Source organism: Gopherus evgoodei, chromosome 17 (genome assembly GCF_007399415.2).
Source record: "Gopherus evgoodei ecotype Sinaloan lineage chromosome 17, rGopEvg1_v1.p, whole genome shotgun sequence".
In the NCBI taxonomy this organism is placed as follows: domain Eukaryota; kingdom Metazoa; phylum Chordata; order Testudines; family Testudinidae; genus Gopherus; species Gopherus evgoodei.
In genome coordinates, this window is record NC_044338.1 from 16,071,735 (window position 1) to 16,099,604 (window position 27,870).

At 40.2% G+C, this 27,870-nt stretch overlaps 1 protein-coding gene across 11 annotated transcripts in view; it reads right to left on the reverse strand.

The window, feature by feature from the left end:
* Window positions 1-27,647, reverse strand: part of GTF2I (general transcription factor IIi) — a 78,685-nt gene extending 51,038 nt beyond the window's left edge. For 9 of the 11 annotated variants that reach the window (XR_003996900.1, XR_003996901.1, XM_030536389.1 and 6 more), the window contains exons 1-8: window positions 27,379-27,647; window positions 11,399-11,502; window positions 9,843-9,981; window positions 4,488-4,622; window positions 3,596-3,779; window positions 3,352-3,380; window positions 1,447-1,498; window positions 617-660 (exon numbers count right to left, since the gene is read on the reverse strand). Coding sequence is in view for 9 of the 11 variants with exons in the window: in XM_030536389.1 (XP_030392249.1) it covers window positions 617-660; window positions 1,447-1,498; window positions 3,352-3,380; window positions 3,596-3,779; window positions 4,488-4,622; window positions 9,843-9,981; window positions 11,399-11,497 (682 nt within the window). In the remaining 2 variants the exon portion in view is untranslated. Of the gene's footprint in view, window positions 1-616; window positions 661-1,446; window positions 1,499-3,351; window positions 3,381-3,595; window positions 3,780-4,487; window positions 4,623-9,842; window positions 9,982-11,398; window positions 11,503-23,543; window positions 23,654-27,378 lie in introns of all 11 variants that reach the window. The other 2 variants (XM_030536384.1, XM_030536387.1) reach the window with 2 other exon arrangements.
* Window positions 27,648-27,870: the final 223 nt, after the last annotated feature.

Here is a 27,870-nt window from a genome sequence, read left to right on the forward strand (position 1 = left end):
GCTGCAAATGTTCTAGCAACATTTGCAGCTAAGATCAGACGATTCCTCTTCTTTTCAGTCTCTCTGTGACTGGTTACTTTACCAAAACAAGAAAGCACATTAACTCTTTATATGTATTAAGTTAAAATTCATTAATCTACACAGCAGCTGCGAATTTACACTATCTAGGATAAATATTAAAGGATATTAAGCCCATATGTTAGGACTGAATATTATAGCTGACAGGGCTAGTTAATTCTTCCTTCTACCCAAAGGATGTAGAAAACAAAGAAAAACGGGGAAGAAGTTGTAGTCTAATCCTCCCATCTATTTACAGTCTTATGACACTGTCATTAGTACAATTATATTAGATATTTTATAAAACTGTATAGGCCAGTATTTCTCAGTCCTCAAAATGGATACTTTGGACCAACTAAATCCTATAGTACTTAGCCAGCTATAGTTTGATTAAATGAAGAAAGGAGTTTATTAATACATTTATTGATTGCAGTCAATTGCTGCTGTTCTAGCGCATTTCTGTTTGCACTGTCTACCACTATCTAAATGCAAACACTTGAAATTAAGGCTACTTGCTCAGAATTTTTTGCAAAGAAGTATAAAACAAAAAGTTACATACCAGAATCCTCATTTGGTTCTGTTTTTACTTGAACAGGAGGGCCACTAAAGGGAAAAAACCCACAAAATTAAAAAAAGAAAAATCTACAATATGCGTATGGAAGTTTCTGAAGTGCTTGTATTATCTAATAATAACTTGGAAGTGATATAAACAAGTAAAGAGAAAAAATTCATAGTGTCATGTAGTAGCTATTCTGGAGTATCTTATGTGGCTTTCAATATCATTCATTCCCTACCCAGCTTCTTTAAGACATGTTTAGTATTACAGAACTGCACTATTTTTAGTAAGATGTGTATTTAGAAGCAGATAATTCCACAAAAATTTGCATTTTGCAACATACATTTTACATTCATAAATTTCCAACTTGCTCCAGACACTGCCAAATGGTAAAATTGCATGACATTTAACGGAAGAGACAGTGGGCAGGATTAAGCTTGATGCACATACTTGTGACATACTGCTGCATGCAAGAAGCTCATTACTAAATGATAACATATAATGATAACATAATTCATATATCACTCAAGTAGGCTGAAGTGAAACTGATATCCATTGAGTTCTGAAGAACTTATACACACAGCCAAGAGTAAGAGGTAGTTTGACAACATGCCATTTTTGATCTCAGGTAAGCAAAGCTTATTCAGACAGAAAAAAAAAAAGTTTCAAGAAAGTTTCATGCCATATAAAAATACATACTAGACACTGAAAATCATAGAAGTGTATAGTGTTCTAATTTTTTCTCTCTCTCTTTTTTAAAAGGTGCTATATTCATCAGACAGAAAAAAAAAGCCCACAACTGTTACATAGGAATAGGAAAAAAGACATTTTACCTTCCACTTGGTGCTGTAACTGTGCGTGTAGAACCTGTAACAGTCACATGAGCTGAAAATGAAGATACAATCTATAGTCTTCTTATAAGTCATTTTCATTATATACAAGTTTAAAATGCCACAAAGATAAATTAATACTGTTTTTCTAACCAGGATTTAATTTGAGTTTCACAAATATCTACAGAAAGTTGTATAAGATAGATTTGTTGTTGTTACTGTTTATAGCAGGGGTGGGCAAACTTTCTGCCTGAGGGCCACATCTGGGTATGGAAATTGTATGGCTCATGAAATTGGTGTTGGGGTGCAGGAGTGGGTGAGGGCTCTGGCTGGGGATGCGGGCTCTGGGGCGGGGAAGAAATGAGGAGTTCAGGGTGTGGAAGGAGGCTCCAGGCTAGAACAGGGAGTTGGGGGGGGGGGGATGAGGGCTTCAGTGGGAGGTGCGAGCTCTGGAGTGGGGCTGAGAGGCTGGAATCGAGGGTCTCAGAGGGCAAGAGGGGGATCAGGGCTGGGGCAGGGTCTCAGGGGTGCAAGCTCTGGGTGGTGCTTACCTCAAGCAGTTCCTGGAAGCAGCAGCATGTCCCCATTGGGAGCTGCAAGGGCGGTGCTTGGGGCGGGGGCAGCACACGGAGCCCCCTGGCTGCCCGTAAATGTAGGAGCTGGAGAGGGGACATGCGGCCAATTCCGGGAGCCGCGGTACACGCACATGGAGCGGCCCCAGACCCCGCTCCCCAGCAGGAGCTCAAGGGCCGGATTAAATTGGCTGGAGGACCAGATGTGGCCCATGGGCCGTAGTTTGCCCACCCCTAGTTTATAGACTAAAAAGCAACACTAATACAATATTACTTTAGAATATCTTTTATTAAAATGTAAACATTTTATCTATCCCCATCGTCATTGGTACTGGAAGTCATAACAACAAAGCTAAATTGATACTGTGTCTCAACATTATTAAACTACCCAGTCTGTTCTGGCAATCTTGCTACCCTGTTTCTATATTGGGGTTAGGTGGATAAATATTATTGAAATAGGAATTATGGACATTTCTACATAGTTCTTAAGCATACTGAAACCTACTTTTTACCTTAGCATTATTTTGTTCATTAGTGGAATCTTTGCCATTTCTATTACATCAAGATCTAAAGGTGTGTCTATACTGCCATGCAAATCGGACTCTCTTTGTGTGTAGGAGGATATTGTTTTCAAAAAGTGAAATTTATCCTTAATGGAGAACCTAAGCAATGACCTCCAAGATGGAAGCCCTGTGGGAGCCCTTCATAGTGGGGAGCAGCAAACACGGGGCTCTGCACTGGCTGTAAATAGGCTGGCATGAAATTCTTGCTCCTGACAAGTCAGCTGTTGCTTAAAGAAGTCCCTTCCCCAACACATGCGAACACACTTGCATTGATTCTTGGAACTGGCATACTCCACTATGTCCATAAAATACATTTCTACAGATGACACATAGGCCTCCAATAAGCAACCAGAGAGTTGTGGTCTAACCAAAGCACTGGGAGAGAGGAACTCATGAGTGTTAATCCCTGTTCTGACAGTGACTCTCTATGGAGTTTTAGGCAAGTCACTTGGCCTTTCTGTGGATCAGTTTTCCCTTCTCTATAATGGGGATAATACTTGATTCACGGTAAGACAATACTGTAGGAGGATTGAACACATTAGAATTAATTCTCTCCCCAGTCAGTGGTTCTCGGTAGAAGGCACAAAGGTTATGAAACCATTCTGTTTTCCAAGTGAGTAAGTCAAACCATAATCTAGGCATTTCTGACAAATAGAATATTTATAACAGATGTATTTATAGTTGCCCTAACTCCACAAAGAATTGAAGATAAAAATATATATTCTAACTATAAATTTTCATGTTTTGTTTACTGCAAACAACTTGATGCTTACCTAGGTGTTTCTTTGGCTCTAGGAAAGGCCTGCATTAACACAAAGAAAGAAAAATCTCTTACCTAAAAAGTAATACTATTACCCATTTGGTAGTATGATATTTAAATACAAGCTCTGATTTTTCCATATGACAGTATATGTGCATAATTTTTAAAAATTGTACAATTTAAAGGTACCCACAGAAAAATATCAATTAGCTGTTCGGATTTAAAAGGATAAACCAATAAAAGGGAGAGAATATAACCTTTTGATCACAAATGAGATCCCCGATTTGTTTTCCAAAATCCATTTCAGTGTTGTCACATCATAATTTGCTGGATGTTTAAATGCAAGTCCTTCAGGAAGGCCCTGCACTACCACGGCAGACTGGTCCCTTTGAATCTTGTCATATGGTACAGGGACTACCGTTGACTTCCCTAAAGCTTTACCTGTAAAATAAAATAAATTGTTGGGAAATAAAAAATAGGTAAGATTAAATACAACAAGCTAGGCTTTCATATTTTTTCCTTCCTTCTTCCACGTTGCAAGTTTCTTCCCATGTCTCTGAATCATGTTCTTCCCTGTTGTACATTCCCACTCTGTGGTCTGCTATTTCTGTGACCATTCTTCTCAAGCAGGATTGCAGCATGAGGTGTCCTTCAAAGCCACTTGCTAATTAACCTAAGAAGATCTTCACTGAATAACATGATGCAATGTCTCCTCAGCTAAAGGATGGAAACTGCAGTACTTCCTCTTCCTCTGGAAAGGAACATGCTTCCCATACAACACTCCAAGACCTTGATTGCTTGGGAGGCAGGGTAAGACAGGATTCAGACACGGATCAGAAATCCAGGAATTAAGCACAAGTTGACAGTGCGGAGAATTACCATCAGGTTACACATTTCATTCTTGCTTAAAAGGAAGCTGCTCCATCGAACATTCAGAATGTTCATGTGCAGTGAAACACGTATAATACAGCAAACTCTTTGGAGTCTAAATATACTTTAGAACTACTGAAAAGTTAAGCTCATTACCTCGGCAGTACTCTAGACTGAAGGCAGAAACTATAAGCCACTCTCCATCCTACTTTAATGATGGTTTAGCTATCTCAGGAAGAGTGTTATTTCAGATTTTTTAAAATTAGTTTAAGCGCTTACCATAACAAAAGCAGAAGAAATCCTCTACAGACTTTCGGAGAGCTTCCATTTCTACAATATCCACTGTTAGCCTGTTTACAAGTGACGTAGTCTTTGTTTTCTGCAGTTCAGCTGCCTTTTCCTCTTCAGACACACCTGCAAATTATTTTGTAACAATCAGAACACAAATCCCAATCCTAAATCCCTTAATAACTCATCTGCTGCCCCTCTGGAAGTAAGCTATTAATACTACACAGAACAAGAACAGTATACATCCCTTAAAAGCAAACCTGTTCCTATGCTGATAACAGGTGGGCTATAGGTGTTTATGCCAGCATTATTATACTGTATTCATAAAGGTCATAGATATTAGAGCAAACTGCAAAGATGATGAACTAAGAGAAACATCTAAGCTGGTTGTTTTTTGCATAAAGGAGGTAAAGAACACGGAGGAACAGTTTAATAGAAAGGCAGTGCAATACTATCAAGTACAAAAGACTTCAAAGCAGTCATGAGGGAAGTTAAAATGCCTATATCTAAGGAGCCTGTCAGCTGTCAGGTTTTACTTCTGACATCTTATTCAGTAGTTATATTAAACCTTGTTCTATTTATCTTGTATAATGCTTAACTGATTCTTTCTGAAGGAAGGGACATGCTCTCTCAGTACAACTGCTTGTATGCAGTGCAGCTCTTCCATCTTTTCAAAAAACTTGTTAAATTAAGCATGTGTCTGCTATTGCTGAATGGGAGGGAGTACTGTCAAGCTGTTAGTGCATGGAACTGAAAATAACCAGCTCTAAACTGAATTCCTATTGTCCTATTCTCTGAGCAAAAACAAAATAAAAAATACCATCCACCACCCACATGAGGAGCAATGGATATCAACTCCATCAACTATATGCAATGGATGGGAGAGAGCTGCATTTCAGATTGCAGCTTTGTTATATTTACATCATTCATGTATTCCAAACATTTACTGAGATCCATCAGCAAAAAGGAAGAAATTAAAATTTAGTCTTTCTAATGTTTGAAAGAAAAAAAAATGCACATATACAGGTGCACATGCAAGGGGGGAAAACTGCTGAAGTTGTCCTTACCCGTCATGATGTAGCAGTAGAGCTCTGAAAATTCAAATTTTTACTGAAACTGTTGCTAGCATAGTTATTATCAAAATACCAGAATGCCTACATGAAGTTGGGCATCAAGAATAGGCTGTGGATCTAAGTTCCCTCTAAACTGCATGGCTGCGCAGCTACCAATTAAGCCCCGCGCAGGGGCTCAGGGCTGCGGCAGGGAGAGATGTGTCTCTCCAAGGCCCAGACATGCTGCAGCGGGGAAAGGCACCTCTCCCCGCTGGGCCCCGCATGGACCTGCCCTGGACATGCTGTTGCCAGGAGAGAAGTGCCCCTGTACCGGCCCCAACCCAGCCCCAGCACAGACCCACCGTGGCTGGGAAAGAGGTGCATCTCCCCCCAGCCCAGGTGCTGCTGCGGGGATAGAGAGCTGAGTGTGGGAGGGAAGGAATGTGCCTCACATAACAAAATTCATCCTGCACATGCATGGGAAAAATTAGAGTGAACACTGCTGTGGATTGATGAGGAATAGGTGATGTATATTTAATAAAAATCTACAAGTAATCTACATAAAATTCTTCATAAGCATCCGATGAAGTGGGTATTCACCCACGAAAGCTCATGCTCCAATACGTCTGTTAGTCTTTAAGGTGCCACAGGACTCTTCGCTGCTTTTACAGATTCAGACTAACACAGCTACCCCTCTGATACTTGCCTTCTTCGTGTCTTTGAAAATCTCCAAAGGGCATTGGAGTGTCCAGCTCCCACTCAAGGTATGGGAGTTGAACACTTAAATCACCTAGGACTGTTTCTTTCTGTGTAGAGACAATACTGAGCACATTCTAGGTGCTACTACAAATAATACAAAAGGGGGTTAATACTTGCCTACCCCAGTGAAGTTCTGTGGGGATTAAATTAATGACTGTTTCTAATGTGTGCTCCTAGATTATTGGATCAAAAGGTACTATAGAAGTTGAAAAGTATTGTTAGCTGCACCACTGATTTTTTTCAGATGAAAAACTATTCTATGGAAAAAGAAACAGTAACTTAATTGTTAAGTGTCAATAGCGTGCTTAGCACTTTATTACAAAAATCAAGATCAAAACAAACCCCAGAAGATTACATTGTCCGTGCCTCATTAAGCTTATAATCTAAATAGGGATAATGCAAATATAAACTTCCCTTGTCAACCAAATGAAGATATTGTTGTGTGATTTTATTAGAGTGTTTAATAGCACTTTGCAATTACTTGAGACAAGCAATGGTAGGCTTAACAAAAGACAATCAACAATGAAGAGAGTTGTCTGCATTATACTTATTGTAGAAATCAGTTATTGCAACGGATTGTCTCATGACCAAAAAAAAACAAAACATGAAGGGCTACCACTGATTAGCCAGAAATTTGTACCCAAGTTGATAGCAGGCACTGAACCTCAGTTATAATTTTTTAGGTTGTTTTACTGGGTATACTAGAATGGAAGAGTTCGGAGCTAGTATAACAACAATGTACCACCAATCATGTTGATCTAAAAGGAACATTTTTCTGATAGAACACTCTAAAATAGTACAGTCTGACTTTTTAAAAGTTATTTTCCCTTTTTCAAAGCACTGCAATTTTAACAGTCTTGACACCAAAGGTTTATTGTTTGCACAAATACCACTATGGGAAACTGGAAGCACTGAACAACTAGCAATATATTGCCAAGCAAGCAAAAGGGGTAAAGAGTCTAGTTTACATCTGGTAACTTATGCAAGAATTCCATAGTGCCTCAATCATGGGTATCATGACTTGTTTACAGACTAGGCCGCCATCAGGCAGAAAGAAAAAAACCAGAAACTTAATATTTATTCAATGGTTTTCAGCCTGGGATCAGTGGAGCCCTTGAGGTCAGCTGACTATGTCTAACATGACTATGAAAATAAAGTTTCAGATTCCAGAAAAGGCACTGTTTTTCTGATCAATCAAAAGTACGTGAATACCCCCACCTACAGGTCAAAACCTGGAAGTGTTGTCATTACCATAGAAGCCTATAGTTGAGCACCAAGCACATGCAACATTTACAGTTTAATTCTGGTCAGTCAGTTTTAATCTAAGACTTCTTTGATAGGGGTCCACAGACCACAGGTTGAATTTCCAAAAGGGAGAGCATCTCCATTCTAAATTTTCTAGGGGTCCGCAAACACAAAATGGTTCAAAATCACAGAACTATGTACAGATCATAGCACAATAGGGCCTTCAAGTGCTACTATACTACACACAAAAATGGTAGCTTCATGTTACCACAGGAAGTGGATAGGAATAGAAAGCCGGTGGAGAGTTAATCCTCCTTGTGGCCTTGCTGCAACGGACACTGCCCATACTTGAGCAGGAAGTTTTATTCATAGAATTACGTGACTTAATCAACACAAGGAGCAACAATACTCTTTCATTCCACCTTCAGAACAGGAAGCTACAAGCTGCAGCAGCCATTATCACTCAAAAGTGGAAAATTGAGTGAATTAAAGAAGTTAGTCATAATGACAAAAGTCATACATAATCAAACTCATTTGCCATCAAGTGTTTATCATACTTATTCTTAGTATTTGCCATTTACCACAGCTATGTGTGTTTAAATAAGGACTTGGTTCAGTAACACTTCATCTACCATTTGATTCTTCAATGAAGTTATAATGCTGTATTTTGAACAGTGACTTCATTGCAGATCAAGCAGAATAATAATAGCGGCTGAATGTGTATATAATTCTGTATGACAGTTAAACAATTGAGAGTCCTGCCCTGAATAAAGAATGGGCGCTGAGAATGAGCTCTGATTTAGAATTTTGAACAGCAGCGAAAATACTGTCCAAGTATGTCCACTGTTTCTGTGATGGACTAAAACAGTCTGTTTGCAGTGTTGTTGTAGCTGTGTTGGTCTCAGGATATGAGACACAAGGTAGGAGAGCAAAATATGTCTATCAATCAAGCAATATTTAACAATCGAAGGAGAGAGGGTGAAGAATGATTTTTAGTTTTTAACAAAAACTCCACTTAGCCAGGCAAAACTACATTCCTCAATGACCAATATGTAAAGCCCAGCAAAACCATTTTTCTTGATGGGCAGACTGATCATTGAAATATAGGCTCCAAGATAGGTCATTAAGCTTTTTGAAAGAGTCTGGCAAATTCTATGAGGGCCATCTCTTAGGCCTTGTCTACACACAAAAGTTGTGCCATCTAGCTAGATCAGTATACTTTAGAAACAGATATACACCTCTACCCCGACAGAACACTGTCCTCGGGAGCCAAAAAGATTTTTACCGCGTTATAGGTGAAACCGCGTTATATAGAACTTGCTTTGATCCGCCAAAGTGGGCAGCCCAGTCCCCCCAGAGCACTGCTTTACTGCATTATATCTGAATTCGTGTTATATTGGGTCGTGTTATATTGAGGTAGAGGTGTAGTTAAAGCAGGACAACCCCCAAGTATGGACGCTCTCATACCAGTATAAATATGCTTTTATCAGCATAGCTTAATGTTGTGCAATATAAATTACAGCATTACAAAAAGCTGTAGGCAGATCCTAAGGTTTTATTACCTATGTCAAAAGCTTCATGTATTCTTTGAGAAGACATGAAGTCTTCTGAAGAATTAAGGGACTGTCTTTCATAGCTCGAAGCAGTTGACTACCTGAGGGTAAGTCTACACTACCTGCCAGATAGCGATCGATCTATCAGGGATCGATTTTAGACATGATAAATCGATCCCCGATCGCTCTGTTGTCGACTCCGGAACTCCACCGTGGCGAAAGACGGAAGCGGAGTTGATGGGGGAGTGGCAGTGGTCGATTCACCGCTGTCCTCATGGCCAGGTAAATCGACCTAAGATAGGCAACTTCAGCTATGCAAATAGTGTAGCTGAAGTCAGCGTATCTTAGGTCGACATCCCCTGCCCCTCCCCCCAGTGTAGACCTAGCCTAAGAGTGTCTTCTACACTAAGAAAAAAGATGCTTTTTAAAAACTGAGTTAGCAAACACGATACAAAACATCACTTTACGCCTTCAGTGTAGACAGAGTTTAACACATTTAAAACAACATTAGCTAGTCTTGTAATATTACCTTTTGGTTGAGGTAAAAATAGCACTGTGAACTAAACAGAGGATGCTGAATATCATGTTCGTGTAAAAAAAAAAGTTCTTAAACACTGATCTACATACTATAATTATGTCAATTATGGCAAGACTAAGGCATTGCAACACTTGTTAAGTACAGAGTTCAGTGTACTACAATGTATAATTAAGTATTTGTGAAATACTTGGAAACTTACAGTATTTAACAAAATCCTTCTGAAAATCTTTCCTTGTATTGACAAAAGCTCTCCCCCTCTCAGTTCCAACTACAAACACATCTGTTTCGTACACAGCAATACAGGCGACTTCTGCCTTGGACTTCGCAAGTTCTTTACACTATAAAAGAAAAAACAGAGTGGCTTTGAACTACAATAGTTAAAAGTACAGTTTTCTGCATGATTTCATGTAAAATTGCATTAACAATTTATTTTCCAGTGCTGCCATGGTATAGGTCTCAAAGCTGCTGCAAATAACACAATGCTATCCATTAGCAATAGATAATTTGTACTTCTACAGTGTCTTTCATCTAAGGATCTAAAAGCACTTCAGAAGTATTAGTGAAGTTAAGTGTTGTCTACACACATTGTACCAACAGAACTAAATCTGTTCAGAAACAGATGGTATGTCTGCAGCACAAGCACTATTGCAGCTATGCTGCTGTAGAGTAGGCACCACAGTGATAGAAGGGGATTTTCCATCACTGTAGTAAATACACCCCGCTTGAGAGGCAGAGGCTAGACTGAAGGAAGAATTCTGTCTATAGTGGGCGTTTAGTCAACTAACCACATCATACAGGGTGTGAAATTTTCACAACTCTGAGCAATGTAGTTAGGTTGACCTAAGTTTTGGGGCAGATCGGGTCTGAGTTAAACCGGTACATCCTTGTTGTGTAAACATTCAAACTGATTTAGCCTTATAATGATTTAGCTGAGTTAAGACTGTTCGTGCAAAGAGGATAGTTTGCACGAACTAAACTAAACTAAATCTCTCTCTCTGAACCCATTTAGTCAAGTCTGTACAAATTCTGTGTGTAGACAAGGCCATACCCTCAGGATACTCCTGTGAGGACAAATATTATCTATTCCATTTTAAACATGAGGAAACCAAATCACAGAGATGAATAGATTTACTCAAAAGTCACAAGAAGGATCCCCAATTCCCAGTCCCATGCCTTAGCCACAGGATTGTCCTCACGATGGGAAGCAGGAGAAGCATTCCCGTTCAATATCTTCAAACTCAACAGTTCTGTGGTGTTTCCACTATTGTCTTAAGTTAAACCTGTAAGACTAAGGCCATATCTATACTTGGCTTTCAGCTACTGGTACAACTACACCAATGCAATCCCCTGGAGTAGGCAAGGAATACACTAGTCCAGCATAGCATAATTATCCTTACAATGGCTTAACCCAGTTGGAAACTACAAATTGCCCTCAATTGTCGCCTGAAATCCCAGCCTAATAGTGCAATCTCTCAGTTCAGATCATAACTCCACTATAGTCAAAAGTCATGGTTATTATTAGCATGGTTTGCTTGAGTAGAGACTAAACTGGGTTTTTTTTCCTTGAAAAATATGCTCTCAACTCACTCTTTAGTATTCTACAGTTCTACTCTTCTATTATAGAGCAGTCTACATCAAGGTAAAGGATAAAAGCTGGAAGTGAAACTGGCATGAAACAATTTTCAAGAAAATGTTGTAATTTTGTATATTAGAGTGGCATAATTCTAACATACTGAAGCAACTAGCCACACTAACCATTGACTCAAGTGCTGACATGAGGAATGTAACCACCATTCTGCTTTCAGAGGAGTCCTCATCATGGACTGACAATGCTGGCGTTGCTGCTTGGGCCATTATCCCTGTAATGCAAAAAATAAAACTGTTACAGACCTGGGTACTACACAACAATGGAAGAACACTAAATCCTTTGTTACATAGTGGAAACTAAAGTTTAAAAAAAAAAAAAAGGTAGAGATTAAATTTGGACCCCTTCCAAAAAAGGAAAAAACCTCCATGCTCTCTTTTTACATTTCCCCTATCCTATTCCAAAGACATTTTGTAAGAATTAGATTTTTAAATTAACTAGTAAGATGACACATCCTGACTAGAATACAGACTGTAAGTATCTAGAATGAACAATGTCAGTAACCCAAAGAATTTTGTGTTGCATTTTTTCCAGTTTGATTTTGTTCTAAAGCATCCTCGATAACCTGAGTATCTGCATTAATACTTATACGGATAAGCTAGATAGGATACAGTTAAAACATGGACATCATCCCTACCCTTTAAAGTTCTATGGTTTTCTATTTGAAAAATTTTTCCCGGTAATCAACTGCATATCCTAAGACATTAACTCAGTCTAGCAGAAAAGTGTCTTCAGGCATATCAACTGTAGCAGCAAAGAGTTGGACATTTTTATTCGTATACCATTCAGCTACCTGTGGACGTCAGCTTCAAAGCCAAGTTGGACCTATTTGGGTACCAATAGACTTTATTTTATATATAAACTGAAATATAATAGAAACAAATTTTAAAAATGGCCAGCCCCCCCAAAAAAAGTTTAATGCCTTTTATAAACATTATGATTTATAGAAAGCTTGAGCTTATTGTTTAAAGTAACCAGTTAGAAATATTAGGACTTGTCTATTCTGTTTTCGCTGGAAAAATCTCTGGATGATGGGAGAACACGTGGTGTGATCACATCATGAGAATGAAACCTGAGCAACTGATAAAGAGAATGGATTTTTTCTGCTGGACTGTTACAACTTGTTTTATTTATACCTACTTAACTCAAACTCTTGACAAACACTTGGGAGAAGAGTACTTTCTTAAACAGTAAACCATCTTGTGCAAGTCTCCGTTAAGCACAATAGAATCAAGAAAAGCTCAGCACAGTTAAGGCATTCTGGAAAAGTGCTCTCTATGATCTTGCTCCTTTTCTATAACTTGGACAGACATTTTGGCTCAAGTTTTTCAAGGGTCTCATGCAGTACTTAATTTGTAACGAGAGGTGCTGAGGCTCAAGCAGTAAGGTGCCAGGACTCAAAACAGCTTTATTTTCATAACTGACACAGCAAGCCCAGAGGTGCTGGGGCTATGAACTTCCATGCCTAGAGGTGTGCCCTGGCATAAATTAAGCACAAGTCAGGATGGTGAATGCACATGAATATCCGTTTTGTGTGCACAAAATACACCCTTTTGAAAATTTGGGCAGTTAGTCCCTTCTACAAAGGAACTTACCCAATACACTGATTAGATTAAATGCAAAGGGGGTTCTCTCTGTCCCTTCATCCTTAGTAGCTGTGCCTTTCAATTTCAACTGAATGTAGCATTTTTTTTTTTTTTTTTTTTAAAGAAAAAGTGTTGCACTATATTGTACATATCACCTGCAAGCAGACTACTACAGAGGTTCAAAAGTCTGGCATATGAAACCTAGATATTCAGTAGTTACCTTAGCAACATGAAGTTACTCTATAGTACACAGTGCACGTAAATCAAGCAAATTGCTGTTTTAAGTCTTGTCCATTTAACAACTACACTTTTAAGTCATGTTTGAGACAGTTCCTTTTCCAGACACACATGCTTGCAAGGTTCAAATATGGTGATTTAACAAAGTTGTTTGGTAGCTTTAAAATACAGTGTAATGCAGCTAATGCTATCTGTCTTAAAAACAGCCTAAACGCTGTAAATCCGAATCTCTGTGTCCCTCACTTATTCCTTGACAAAGCCAGAGTGCCCTTTAGCTCCTGCTTTACTGTGCTAATGTTGGCCCGAATGTACTTGCCTAGCCTATTTTAAAAATACTGACATCACGATTTAAGCAAGTCCATCTGTATACACAGAGCCTGAATGATTTCTTAAGCTAAAGGTGAAGGTGAAGTATAGTCTACGCTTGAACTGGATGCCTCCACAACACCGCCAGGGGCTGAAGCTAATTATGTCAGTCATTCAGTAGGTTTACTCTTCCATTTGTTTCAGCAGCAAACATTAACCCCAGAAAGATGGTAAAAGAGCTATACTGCTCTCCTCATTAAAAGGTCACATAGCACCTTGTACCAGCCTGGGATATTTATACCCAATTAATCCGGTTTGGAACCTAGATTAAATAATTTAAGGTCAGAAAGAATCACTAGATCATCTAATCTAACCTCCTGTATATCACAGGCCAGAGGTTCACCCAGTTACCCCTGTAAAACTTGTGTTTTATTTAAATGTATTATCTAGAGTTGTATACAGATGGAACAACATTCATTTCCCTAACATTTTCAATTACACATATCACAATATATTGTATTAATGTAAAATCAGTTGTTCCCCTCTCCCTCTACAAAAAGCAAAATGATTTTTTAAAGGGATTTTATAATTTTGTTATTTAACTGTTTTTAAATAAACCCATTTAAAACGAAATTCAAATTAACAACAAATATGTTAAGGCCTTATGTTATCATCTCTTAAAACATTTTCAATAAAAAATATGCTGAATCAACGAGCCACTATCAAAAACTCTGCATTAAAGGCTGTTTTTCTATATAAAGAAAAAAATAAAAGGAAAAATGTCTAACTTTTGAGGTCAAGCTTTATAAATATGACAATCAATTGTACTGTATTAAGGGCTTGATCCTGTGAGGGACTGGGTTGTGCCCACTGGGTGAAAGACTAGTAAAGTCAGAAATATGGCCTCTGTCTCCAGGAGATCCCATCACTGTATCTCATAAGAATCATCCACTGAGCCCACTTAACTGGTTTTATTTTTTTATTTTTTTTTTTTTTTAAATAGAGTATCAGGATAGGAAGGGACCTCAGGAGGTATCTAGTCCAACCCCCTGCTCAAAGCCAGACCAATCCCCAGACAGATTTTTGCCCCAGATCCCTAAATAGCCCTGTCAAGAATTGAACTCACAACCCTGGGTTTAGCAGGCCAATGCTCAAACCACTGAGCTCTCTCTCCCCCATCACTCTTATTTTAAAACTTTTCCTTACCTAAGCTCTGATTGGCTCAGTTCTCAATTTAAAGGAAGTCAGTAGCTCAGTACATGGAGCCACAGTTTGTCAAACTGCTAAATGAGCTTTTGACAGCAGTATCCTCTTCTGCAGGCAGAGACAGAAAGCATCTTTTCTTCATTTGAACTAATTCATTCAAAAATAGAGAAACTGATGGGGATTTAGACAAGATATCCTGCTTTTACTTCTCTTCCAATCTATGAATAAAAGTGAGGAGGGGGAAGATGAGATTTACTAGTTTTAAAAGTTAGGACAAGTAAGTAATTTAGAAGACTCTCTCATTTTTAAGAGACTTAGATGAGTAAGAACTTTAACTCCCGTCACTCTGACTAAGGCATATTTGAAAATTTCTCAGGCTGACCAGAAATAATCAGAGAAACAAGGCAGGTGTCGTAATATCTTTTATTGGACCATCTTCTGCTGGTGAGAGAGACAAGCTTTCAAGCTTATACAGAGCTCTTCTTCAGGCTGAGAAAACTAACTCAAAGTGTTAAATGATCAGCTTATTTCACTGTCTATAGATAACCCCCTTGTTTAACAAATAATTTAGTTCTAAATGTGAAACGTTTTGATAAGAGAAGTTTATGTATTCAAAACATTTAAAGGTTTTAATAAAAATAATTTGTATGTGCTGCTTTCGATTTAATTAGATTACAGTTACCAACCTAATGCAACTTAACACAAATCATGAACAAAAAGTTAATGATCTAATATATGTTCATCACTTTCTAACATTAAAATTGTACAATTAATAAGAATCTGAAAGTATTAAGCTATGTAATTGCTTAAAAATATGTATACAATTGAGTGTTCCCCCTTAGGTAGCAAAAAGATGTACCAAATCTACTGTAATGTCTCCATTTAGATGTAAATCAACATGTTTCAATGGTTATATATAACTATGAGAATGTACTTTTCTTTACAAAATAACTGAAGTATAAATGGAAAAGTTGATTAAAATCAGTGACTCAAAAAATCAAAGCTTTGCACTTGGTGATTTAGAATCGATCCACTCTGACACAAGCAGCTACACACCTGGAAAATTTCTTTTACATTTCATATTTTCCTCTAAATTTTGCAGTTTTCCCCCTGTATCTCTGCCAGTCTATAGTATAGGGACATAGTATTCATTACTAGGCATAGCACCATTGAGCTCAATAGGTCTGCGCCCAACCATAAGTTTAGTCCCTTAAATGGTGACGGACAACAGAATCTCCTGAGATTAACACTCGGTGCAAGCTTATTCAAAATCTGTGTGGTACGTTGAACATGTGCCAATGTACTAGTCAAAAAAGTTACACTGAATCAGATCGTTAGCTATTACTGTGGCCCTACCAAATTCACAGCCATGAAAACTCATCAAGGACAGTGAAATCTGGTCTTTTGTGTGCTCTTACCTTATACTATACAGATTTCCCAGGGGAGACCAGCATTTCTCAAATTGGGGGTCCTGACCCAAAAGGGAGTTGCAGGGAGGGTCATAAGTTTTTTTGTTGTTGCTGTTGTTGTTTGGCTTTTTTGTTGTTGTTTTTGGTTGTTTCGGGGTTTTTTGGGGGGTGGGGGGGGCTGTCATGGTATTGCCACCCTTCCTTTTGCACTGACTTCAGAGACAGGTAGCTGGAGAACAGCAGCTGTCAGCTGGGTACCCAGCTCTGAAGGCAGCACCCTGCCAGCAGCAGCGCAGAAGTAAGGGTGGAAATGCCATACCATGCACACAGCCAGCAGCTGTCGCTTTCCAGTAGGGATGTAAAAGATTAAATGGTAAGCATTAGGCCAACCTCTACCATTAAACCCGCCACCCCATACCTGGCCAGACCAGCCCCAGGCCCGGCCACCCTGTGCCTGGAGCAACCCCCGCCCCAGTCACCCCACAGCAGTCAGCCAGAGAGACCTCGGTTAACAGTTCACCAATTAAACAATATAATTTCAATTGTTTAATGGTTAACTTTTTAAACTGCTATTTACAGCCCTACTCCCTACCTACATCTCCAGCTGCTCAGCTCTGAAGGGAGTTCCACCACCAGCAGCAGTGCAGAAGTTAAGGTAGCAGTAAAGTGACACTCCCACACACACACACACTCCTCCTTTTTGGGTCAGAATCCCTACAATTACAACATGTGACATTTCAAATTTAAATAGCTGAAATCACAAAATTTAGAGTTTTTAAAATCCTATGACTGTGAAATTGACCAAAATGGACCATGAATTTGGTAGGTAGTAGCTGTCACAAGTAGATTTCCATAACACTGCTAATGATACATTTATTTGTAAGTCTTCAACAATCCTATTGCTCGGAAAGGGCCTTCAAAGAGGTCAGTAGCATTTAGTATTATTTATCACCTGTAAATCCTTTAAATTGACTGTCCGAAGAGACGTTTTCATCTAACAAGTAAAGACTTATAACATTAAATAAGGTATTACACAAAGTAATAGTGATGGGCACCAGGACAAGGGTCTGGCCATCCTCAGCTGGAGAGAGGGTCACCAGGACACGAAGCAAATGACCAAAATGGGAGCCCAGGGATAAGGAAAAGAAATGCATCAGTTAACTGGGACCTAAATGTAGCTCATTCAGCACGTTTCTGGCTTACTTCCACTTCTGAGAGCAAAGAAATAGAAATGCTTGTGGCAAGTGAAAGCCAAACCACAAGAGAAAGTTACCGTGTGTCTTTTTTATTCTTACAGAAGAGTGCACATGCCAATCCCTGCAGCCCACGGGTGTTAGCTATCCTCCCTGACAGTTACTGATGGACACAAAAAAGCAAGAGAAACAGCATTCTGGCATGAGTAGGAAGAACTACACTTTTTAAAGAGTTTTGTTTGTACAGAGCATATGCTGTTTGGGGAGAAAAGGAAGGAAGACAGTTAAATTTCCCTTTATGCAAGATAAGCAAATAAATTTTACACTTAGCCCACCATAACCCAAGAGAAGTTCAAGTGGAGGTTACAGGAATCTGTTTCACAAAAACATATATGACCTGTAGGCCAAATCCTTAAATCCCAGTTAAAATGACCAGGACCAGACACAAAACAGGAACGAGAACGCTCAGTGAAATTAACATCTGGCATTTCTCATGTCTGATTACTATACTGAACATTTGATTGCTCCACATACACACAAACATATGGCACAGGTATTCACAACTTTCATCTGAGAGCAGCTTTCTTGATAAGGGCTCTCTTAGCATTCCAATTGACACCATTATATGCTCAGTAATAGTGATCCACTAAACACAGCAGCTGGGCATTTGCTGTGGTCATTTCAAACGAACTCCTACTGTAGGGATTTAACTCTCAACAGTAGAATCAACAAGAACAGCACTGTGTTTTTGACATTTTTTAAGTGGCTTATCCAAACCCATCAGGGGAATATTGCTACTTAAAAACCAAGTCCTGATCAAACTAATGAAATATAATTCACATAATTATGCCACTCAGAAGCATAGGATCTCTCTTCAGAATCCAAGGCACTCTTTTATTTCCTTAATTTTAGTGTGCATAGGTTGACACTTCCATTTTTCCCCTACAGCAGAGTCAAGAAAAAACTTACTAATCAAGGGCCAGATATTGAGAAGTACAGAGTAACCACAATTCCCATTAACTTTAGAGGAGCTACAGGTGATTAGCACCTAAGTTACTATCACTGATGTTTAGAGACTTGTAGCTTAGAAAACATGGCTCAAAAATCACTACATTAACCTACCAACTATTAATAAGGAGTCTGTTACACATACACAATGGCCTGCCCAAGAAAACATTTAAAAACAACAACAAAAAAAAAGTTTCTCTTTAGCTAGGTACTTAAATGGCCCTCTTCACAGTACCACTGCAGTGCCTAAAAAACTATTTCTAACCAGGGTGGATGAATTATAGCTTTGTTAAAATAATCTTTCAAAATATTCAACACTAGCAACTAGTTTCAACAAGAGTCTTTTGGAAAGCATTTTTAACCATGCTATGACACATTCACACCAATCAGTGTAATCACATTTTCAGAAACTGTTTTCAAACTTGCTTTTAACAGTTTTCAAACACAAGGAGATGCTGGTGTAAACAGACCAATGAGTTTACAGATATAATGAAATTCCAAAAGGCATGTATACACTAGGGCTGTCAAGCCATTAAAAAAATTCATTGCAATTAATCACGTGATTAATCACACTGTTAAACAACAGAATACCATTTATTTAAATATTCTGGATGTTGTCTACATTTTCAAATATATTGATTTCAATTACAAAAAGTGTACAGTGCTCACTTTATATTTACTTTGACTACAAATATTTGCACTGTAAAATGAGAAAAAGTATGTTTCAATTCACTTCATACAAGTACTGTAGTGCAATCTCTTTATCATGAAAGTTCAACTTACAAATGTATAATTATGTACAAAAATAAATGCATTCAAAAAATAGATCAACCAACAGCCCTAGCATATACTTTACTACTTTTTTTATATAACTGGCTAGTATATGTTTGGGCTTTAATAGCATCTTAATTACTGTATCTGTGCATGTATTTAAGTCTGTCTTAATAGTCAAGTAAGATTGAGACTTGGAGTAAATTCACCTAGTTTTCTAAGTATGCATACAGATCTAAAGCAGTAAAAAGATATTAATGAATGTTAAATCAAGTAAACTAAGTAAATTATTAATCAGAGTCCCCACAATTTGTTAATTTCAGTCTTTACTAGTGTAATCGCATTTACTTAATAAACATGATTTTTGCATTAAGTAATTATTACTTTGGTTCTCTATGTCTATGAACACTAACACCCAATGTCTGAAGTTATTTATTTTGAACTCCACTCCTGTTAATCTCATTATAGCAAAACTGGTTCTGGCATTTTTTCCATTGCAACAAATTGTCTTCTCAGCTAATACAGCTCACCCCTGGTTCCTGTGCCACATTGTACTGTGTCACAGGAACCTAATCTATTGTTTTTTTTGTTTTGGTTTTTTTTTAATGGAAAAAAAACACAACCCACCTACAGTGAGCTGTTCTTCAGGTGCTCACACGAAGGCCTACCCACACTACAACCCAAAACACATTTTTGAAACCATTTGTAACAACCATTTGTTCCGCTTACAGCAGACATGGTTGAGCTATAGCCCCCCAGCAGTTTTTTCCCCACCCCCACACTACCCTGTGCTAACCAAGCCTGTATGCCCATGCCACACCAAACTGCCTAAACAGGTATCAGTGCATACTGGGAAAATCAGGGCAGCTATCCCATACTGCTTTTCTCTTGGAACCTGATGATCTTTCACTATTTTTTCCTTATTCCCCCTTGCCTCAGGATGTTGCAAACTACTGACTGCTTTTGCAACCAAGAAAATCAAAACACTGCTCTTCCTGCAGCCCATTAGTTTTGTTCCTGCAGATATCCCTTCTACCCTGATACAGAGTTTGATGCTTACACAGGACAGAAAGAACAAGATCCCAAGAGTCTTATGTTGCATTACTATTAGAGAAGGCAAATTAAGTATTTTGATTTGCTCAAAAAATAAACTCTTTGCTTAAGTCAAATTTGAGTTAATGATAGTATCAGTCACCCTGCTATGTTAATATATATTTCAGTACAATACTTTCAGATTATCTGGTTGAGTCATATCAAGTATACCACAAATTAAATCACAGCAAAAAGCTGGGTGATGGTAATTGCTGTCCATTTAAAAATACCCTTTCACAATTTCACTTCAAAGTTTATACAGCAGGTAGTAATGAAATACTGGGAGAGACTGTGATGTCAAACTGTGAGAACAAAATTTAAGTGGATTGTGTACCTGTCAGAATTCCCAAAATGAACTCTCAGCCAAGTAGGTCTCTGTTTCCCTTCCCACTCAACTTCCCAAGGACTGCTCCTTATTGCTAGTTCCACAAGGTGCAGTTAACACTCATGCACTATAGTGTCTCAACAAGAAAATTCATTTTACCCAATGTGAATAGACTTCTATATACATTTATAATTAAAATTATTTTCTACTAGAGGGTAAACGATCCCTTCAGTACATAGACAGACAGTTGACGAACACGTCCAGGGAAAAAGCATCACACAGGACTTCACCCAGACAAACCCTACTATATTAATCTGACAAACCTGATCTGCTTCGAACGATTAATTTGGATCTATTGAACATACATTGTTATACTTTAAAAATACACAAAGAACAACTCCGCAAAGACATACTACCAAAAATACTCTGGTTACATCAGTTCAAATGTTGTTACCTCTATGGAGAGTTCTCAGTCTTCTTAAAACTAAAGAAAACAAATTTCTACCGTTATTAATATGCAGCCATCAAGGCTGGAGGGATAAACTTTTATTTCATCCTTTTGTTTTGATCAATGGATTCATGTTTTCTCCTGCTATGTTTTCTATGCTTTGGGGGTTTTAAGTCAATGTAACCCAATATGGTGCCTGCTTAAGAAGAAAGGAGCCGAAAGACACACTCAAAAATAACGTGTACGTGCACGCAATCACAAGCGCACAAAAAAAATAAATAGATAACTTACTTTAATTTAGCCACCTAGTGTAGAATTTAGAATTTTTTAAAAGTTTGTAGCCTTTTTTGTAAAAAAGCCACACGTCTCATCAGCGAGAGATTTTGATGGTAAGAAAAAAAACTGGGAAAAAACCAAAAGGACATGTCTAAAACGTGTTGAAGACTGAACATATTCATGAAGAGTCTGTGATCCAAGAACCTCTCAATGCCAACTAGAGGTGTGTACATTCTAATTCACCAGAGAGCATAAAATATATGTACAAATACTATGTAAGTAGTGCTATATGTACAGACTTTAAGAATATATTTTCAGCGTGTAGTTACTGGTCACCAGATAAGGTGAAAAACATGTTTTCTGACAGACAAAAGATGTTTATTCGTCTCTCTGTTCACATGTATATTGAGTATTGTCTCATTCACAATAGGCTTCTTATCACCAGCCTGTGTTGAAAGCAAATGAAATATTGTACAGACTTCAGAAAAAAAAATGTAACAGGAAGGGAAAGGTTTGCTTAACTGTGGGGGAAGGGGCACAGAGAAGACACCCAGGCATCCTTCACTGAGGAAGTAGAAAAAGACAATGGGCTTGTTTCAAGAAAAAAGTCTCAGCTAGCCTTGGTTGATAACACCAAAGAGAACTTTGGGAGACCGAAAACTTCTTTTGACAGGTTAACTTGTTAGTTTAGTCTATAAAAATGTGTTACGATTTTGTTTCAGAGGTAATCATTTGTTTCCAACAGTCTTACTCACTATTACTAGAATCTTGAATCTTTGACAATAAACTTATTCTTGTGGTAAACATATCCAAGTGCTGTGGTGTTATGCAAGGTGGCGGAGCTTGCTGAAACTTACACAATAATGTGTTTTGTTCCTTCGGCAACACTGAGCCTGGTAATTCTGTGAATATTCAGTGAATAAGGGTCTAGGATACTGGACTAGGAAATGCTCTAAGGACTTGGCGGTTGGTGTGTGCCTATCACAGCCTGTATAGAAAGAGCAAGGCCTGTGGGGGCCTGGAAGATAGGATTTTCCTGTTGGAGGCTGTTGATTGGAGGGAGCTGATCTGCAGCAGAGACAAGACTGCTTCATATGCTAAGGGCAAGGAGGTGGTAAGGTGTCTCACAATCCTGGGTACCCTTGGGGAGCATCACTGAGTCCCAAAAAGAGGAGGTCGCTTGTAATAATATTAAGTTAAAGAGACAAGGTGGGTAAGGTAATATATTTTATTGGACAAACTTCTGTTGGTGACACAGACACTTTTGAGCCTACACAGAGCTCTTCTTCAGGTCTGGGCTTGTCTCTCTCACCAACAGAACCTGGTCCAATAAGAGATATTTTCTTACCCGCCTTGTCTTTCTAATATCCTAAGACCAACACAGCTACACCTACATGGCATGTAAGATTAAATTCACACATTCAGATAGAAACACGTAGTTGATGGTCTCTAAAAGATACTATACTGAGAGCCCTGTACACTAAATTCCTCCCTACTGGCTACCTTGCAAGCTGTCTCTTTATACCAAGTCATAGCTGCTTAAATTAGCACTTTTGATCAGTTCTTAGAACTGATCTTTCAGGGCTGAAAATAGAGCTCTTTTCGCATAATGCCCTTACCTTGGAACCTCCTCACTTTGGCAGATTGTCAGAATGGGTTTGGTGATCTGCAAGGAGGTTCTTCAAATTATTTCTGTTTAGTCTGATGTTTGGTTTCTTGCTTTGTGCATGTGTGAGAAAGACAGTTTGACTATTCAGATTTAAAAAAAAAACTGAAAGCATATTTGCTGCCCATTGTGTGTAGCATCATGTAGTTTCTGATGTTATTTTTGGTGACAACGCTTAGATGCAACGTGATAAAGACTTTCATGAATATTTAGCCAAACAAACCCACATAGCCCCTCCCACCAGGGGAATGAGACATTTCCCCCACCCCACCAGGCAATAGCAACAGCGGGAGAGCTATGGCACCGCCTTGCCACTGTGCCTCAATCTTAACCTATGGCAAGATTTCAGTCTCCATGACTTAGACAGCTCTTTGCTGCTGCACTTTGACTGCCAACATTCCAATGGTGCTATAAGTGCCATTGTAGATGATGGTTTGAGTGAGATGAAAATATATCCGCTGAGAAATGGACTGAAGCCTTTATGCTGCAGTAAACTCTGTGCTGGCAGATACCCACTGAAAATCAGATTCTGCATGGACTGACTCTTGCACCTGCACAGCCTAAGTCAAGTTAACGTGGGGTCACTTGCAGAAACACTGGAGGACTGGGGCCCAAAACCTCTAATTTATTTCATATAGGTTACCATTATATGGGCAACCTGGGATGGATGTGAGCCAGCGATCAAGAGGTGAAAAGACTAAAAATATAAGAGAGAAATTTAAAAGCACGCACATAAACCAGGGTTTGATTCTCAGTCATTTTTCACCCACAAGTCCAATATTATCATTTTTTCCTTCATTCTGCCCCCACGTCTGTGTCATTTGCACCATTTCAGTCAAAAACTAAGAAGAGAGAAACAATACATGAAATTATGCAAAGTAATTGTGCCAGTCATGGCTAAGACATTTACAAAACAGCATAAATATAATAATTTCATAGGTTAGATTAAAAAACCTCAAACGCATCAGTGTGAACTGCTGCCTTTCCTTTGGGTTAATGTAAGAAATACAAGTTTACACTATAAAGATTTTGCAGATACAGACACACCAGTCTTCTTATGCTGGCAAAGCCCCCTAGTGGAGATGCAGCATGTACCAGCAAAAGGAATTATTTTGCTGGCACTGTATAGCTAGCTGAATAACCTCCCCAAAGGACATAAGCTGTGCCAGTATAAACTGCATCTGCACTGGGAGAGGAAGGAGTGTGGGGTTGCCGGCATAGCTATGTTATTTAGGGGCATGTTTTTTTCCACATGCCTAACCAACAGAGCTATGCCACAAAAACTTTCTAGAATAGACTCGGTAGGAGAACACTTCAATCTCCCTGGACATTCTGTAATAGATTTAGAAGTAGCTATAGGGTATGGCTACATTTGAAATTTCGGAGCGCAGCCGCGGCAGCGCTTTGAAGTGTGAGTGCGGTCGGAAAGCCAGCGCTGGGAGCACGTAAACCACATCCCTTACGGGTGTAGCTCCTAGCGCTGCGGCACTGTTTACATTGAGGCTTTGCAGCGCTGTATCTTGCAGCGCTCAGATGGGTGTTTTTCCACACCTGAGGGCGAAAGTTGCAGCGCTGTAAAGTGCCAGTGTAGCCAAAGCCATACTTGAACAAAAAAACCCTTCAGAAACAGCAGAACCAAAATTCGTTTGCAAAATTAATGCCATTAATTTGTGCATGAACAGGGACTGAGAGTGGCTGGCTCCTTACAAAAGCAGCTTAGCCTCTCCTGAAATTGACACGTCCTCATCTATTATTGGGAGTGGATCACATCCACCCTGATCGAACTGGCCCTGTCAACACTGGTTCACCACTTGTGAGGTAACTCCCTTCTCTTCATGTGTCATTATATAATGCCTGCATCTGTAATTTTCACTCCATGCATCTGAAGAAGTGAGGTTTTTTACCCACGAAAGCTCCTGCCCAAATAAATCTGTTAGTCTTTAAGGTGCCACCAGACTCTTTGTTTTTGGGGATACAGACTAACATGGCTACCCCTTGATTCTAGAATACACCTGGCTCTGTGTGTGTGGGACAGACACAGCTCAAGGAGAGAGACAGAACGACTGAACAGAGCAGATGACACACATACAGCCTGGGACTGGGAACAAAGAAACTACCTCCTGTTATTTTTGGTTCCTCCTGTGTTTGGAGAAACAGGACTTCACACATTCTATGTATATAAATAACATGGCATCAAAGGTACCACCAGACTCTTTCATCAGTTCCTCCTGTTGGTGGAAACTCCCCACAGACCCTCAAACCTTGACTAACCACTCAGGTCAAAAGAACTAACAATATTTTAAAATTCAATCTGAAATGATATTATTATTCTTATTGATAATGCCATGAATTGCATATTCCCCAGTATCAGAGGGGTAGCTATATTAGTCTGGATCTGTAAAAGCAGCAAAGAATCTTGTGGCATCTTATAGACTAACAGACTTTTTGGAGCATGAGCTTTCGTGGGTGAATACCCACTTCCTCAGATGCATGTAGCGGAAATTTCCAGGGGCAGGTATATATATGCAAGCAAGGTAGAGATAATGAGGTTAGTTCAATCAGGGAGGATGAGGCCCTGTTCGAGCAGTTGAGGTGTGAAAACCAAGGGAGGAGAAACTGGTTCTGTAGTTGGCAAGCCATTCACAGTCTTCGTTTAATCCTGAGCTGATGGTGTCAAATTTGCAGATGAACTGAAGCTCAGCAGTTTCTCTTTGAAGTCTGGTCCTGAAGCTTTCTTTTTTGCTCCAGGACGGCCACTTAAGGTCTGCTGTAGTGTGGCCAGGGAGGTTGAAGTGTTCTCCTACAGGTTTTTGTATATTACCATTCCTAATACCTGATTTGTGTCCATTTATCCTTTTCTCTATGGAAATGGATAAATGGACACAAATCAGATATTAGGAATGGCAATATACAAAAACCTGTAGGAGAACACTTCAACCTCCCTGGCCACACAATAGCAGATCTTAAGGTGGTCATACTGCAGCAAAAAAACTTCAGGACCAGACTTCAAAGAGAAACTGCTGAGCTTCAGTTCATCTGCAAATTTGACACCATCAGCTCAGGATTAAACAAAGACTGTGAATGGCTTGCCAGCTACAAAACCAGTTTCTCTTCCCTTGGTTTTCACACCTCAACTGCTCGAACAGGGCCTCATCCTCCCTGATTGAACTAACCTCATTATTTCTACCTTGCTTGCATATATATACCTGCCCCTGGAAATTTCCGCTACATGCATCTGAGGAAGTGGGTATTCACCCACGAAAGCTCATGCTCCAAAAAGTCTGTTAGTCTATAAAGTGCCACAGGATTCTTTGCTGCTTTTATATTCCCCAGTGCTGCATATTCAAACTCAATGACTGCTGATATTTCACAAGCAGAAAGAAGAGAAAGCTTTTGGTGAAAGTTTATATGTTTTTTTTACAAAATTCCAAATCCCAGAGAAAGCAACTCTGACTTATTTTAGGCCTGCATTACCAAGGGCAAGAAACGACAACTGTTTTCTTCCCAACCCTCCTCAAAGTAGACTGCCCCAGGAGGTGCTGAGCCTCATTTTCTCTATCTTACCCATCCCGCATACACAAGGAGAGGGAGGTGTAAATCAAGGAACTTGAGCACTTATGCTCAACCAAGAGGTGTAAACTCCTAGTTTCCCATTTTCCACTTCCAGCATGATGCTAAACCCCTAAACTTCCACTTCTGGACCTCACCAGACTCCCATCAACCAGCCAACTCCTAAAGGTTTATTAGCATACTCACCCTGATGCCCTCACAAGAAGCAGCTGCCTGCCCTGGCCTCCTCTCCCATGCTCATTCCCTACCAGCATGCTCCAGGACCTGGCATGTGCCAGACAGTGAGAAGCAGTGGCACCCCAGTATAAGGACCATAGCCCCAACCAAGGGAAGAGCAGTTTCCTCTCTATGATCAAGATCACTGCATTACTCCCAAAGATGGAGGATGCTGTGCTCGAACACCAAGGTAATAGTGGAAGAGGTGTGAAAATTCCCACCAGGAGAAAGGGAAATGAGATGCCCTTCAATCTCAATAGCAACTGGTGGGAAGAGAGTGAGACATCCCAAAGAAATAGTGACTTGGGGAAAAGGGGGAAATTGATGGGGTATAAACCTCAAGGATTAGTGACTGCAGAGCAGCAAAGCTGGGAGTAGAGGAAATTAATGACGCCCCCTCCACCCCACCCCACCCCCAAGGCAATATCAACTGGGAAAGAGGATGAGAGCCACACGCTTCACCATGGGAATAGTGACCAGGGAAGGAAGACTGTGGGTTACACACACACAGACGGGGAATGGTGGCCCGGTGGGGGGGGGGGTGTGAGTCACACACACACACACACGGGGAACAGCGACCGGGGGGGTGATTTCCCCGTAGGGGGGGTAACAGCGACAGTGGGGGGTGAGTCCCCCCCAGGGAACAGTGAGGGGGATATGAGTCACACACACACACACGGGGAACAGTGAGGGGGATATGAGTCACCCCCACCCCCACGGGGAATAGCGACCAGGGCGGGGGAACACCCCCAGGGACCGCTCGGCCCGGGCTCTCACTCACTGGCTGGCCGCCGCCGCCGGGATCAGGGCAGCCCGGGTCTTGGTGAAGCTCAGCGAGGAGCCGCCGCCGCCGCCGCTGCCTCGGGGAGGCCAAGCTAATCCCAGCTCACAGCAGGCGCTTCCCGGCTCGGCTCGGCCCGTCCCCGCGGCCTCTTCGCGACTCGTCGGTCTCCCGGCAGGGGCTTGGTGACCGCGTCCACTGGGGCGCCGGCCGGGCCTCGTCCCCTCACACAGTCGTTCACCCTGAACCCAGAACCGATGTAAGGGGGGGCGGGGGGAGTTTTTTGTTCGAGGAAAGCCATTTGCGCAGGCGCACAGGCCGCGGCGCCTGCCGGGTGTTGCGGTTCGGCGGCCCCGTCCGTTCACGCGCTGGGCAGCGGCAGCCTGGCAGGCGGGCGGACTACAACTCCCAGCGTGCCCCGCGCTGGAGAAACGCTGCCGCGGCGTGCGGCGGCGCGAGGGAAGGGAGCGAGAGCGCAACGCTGGCCTCTCA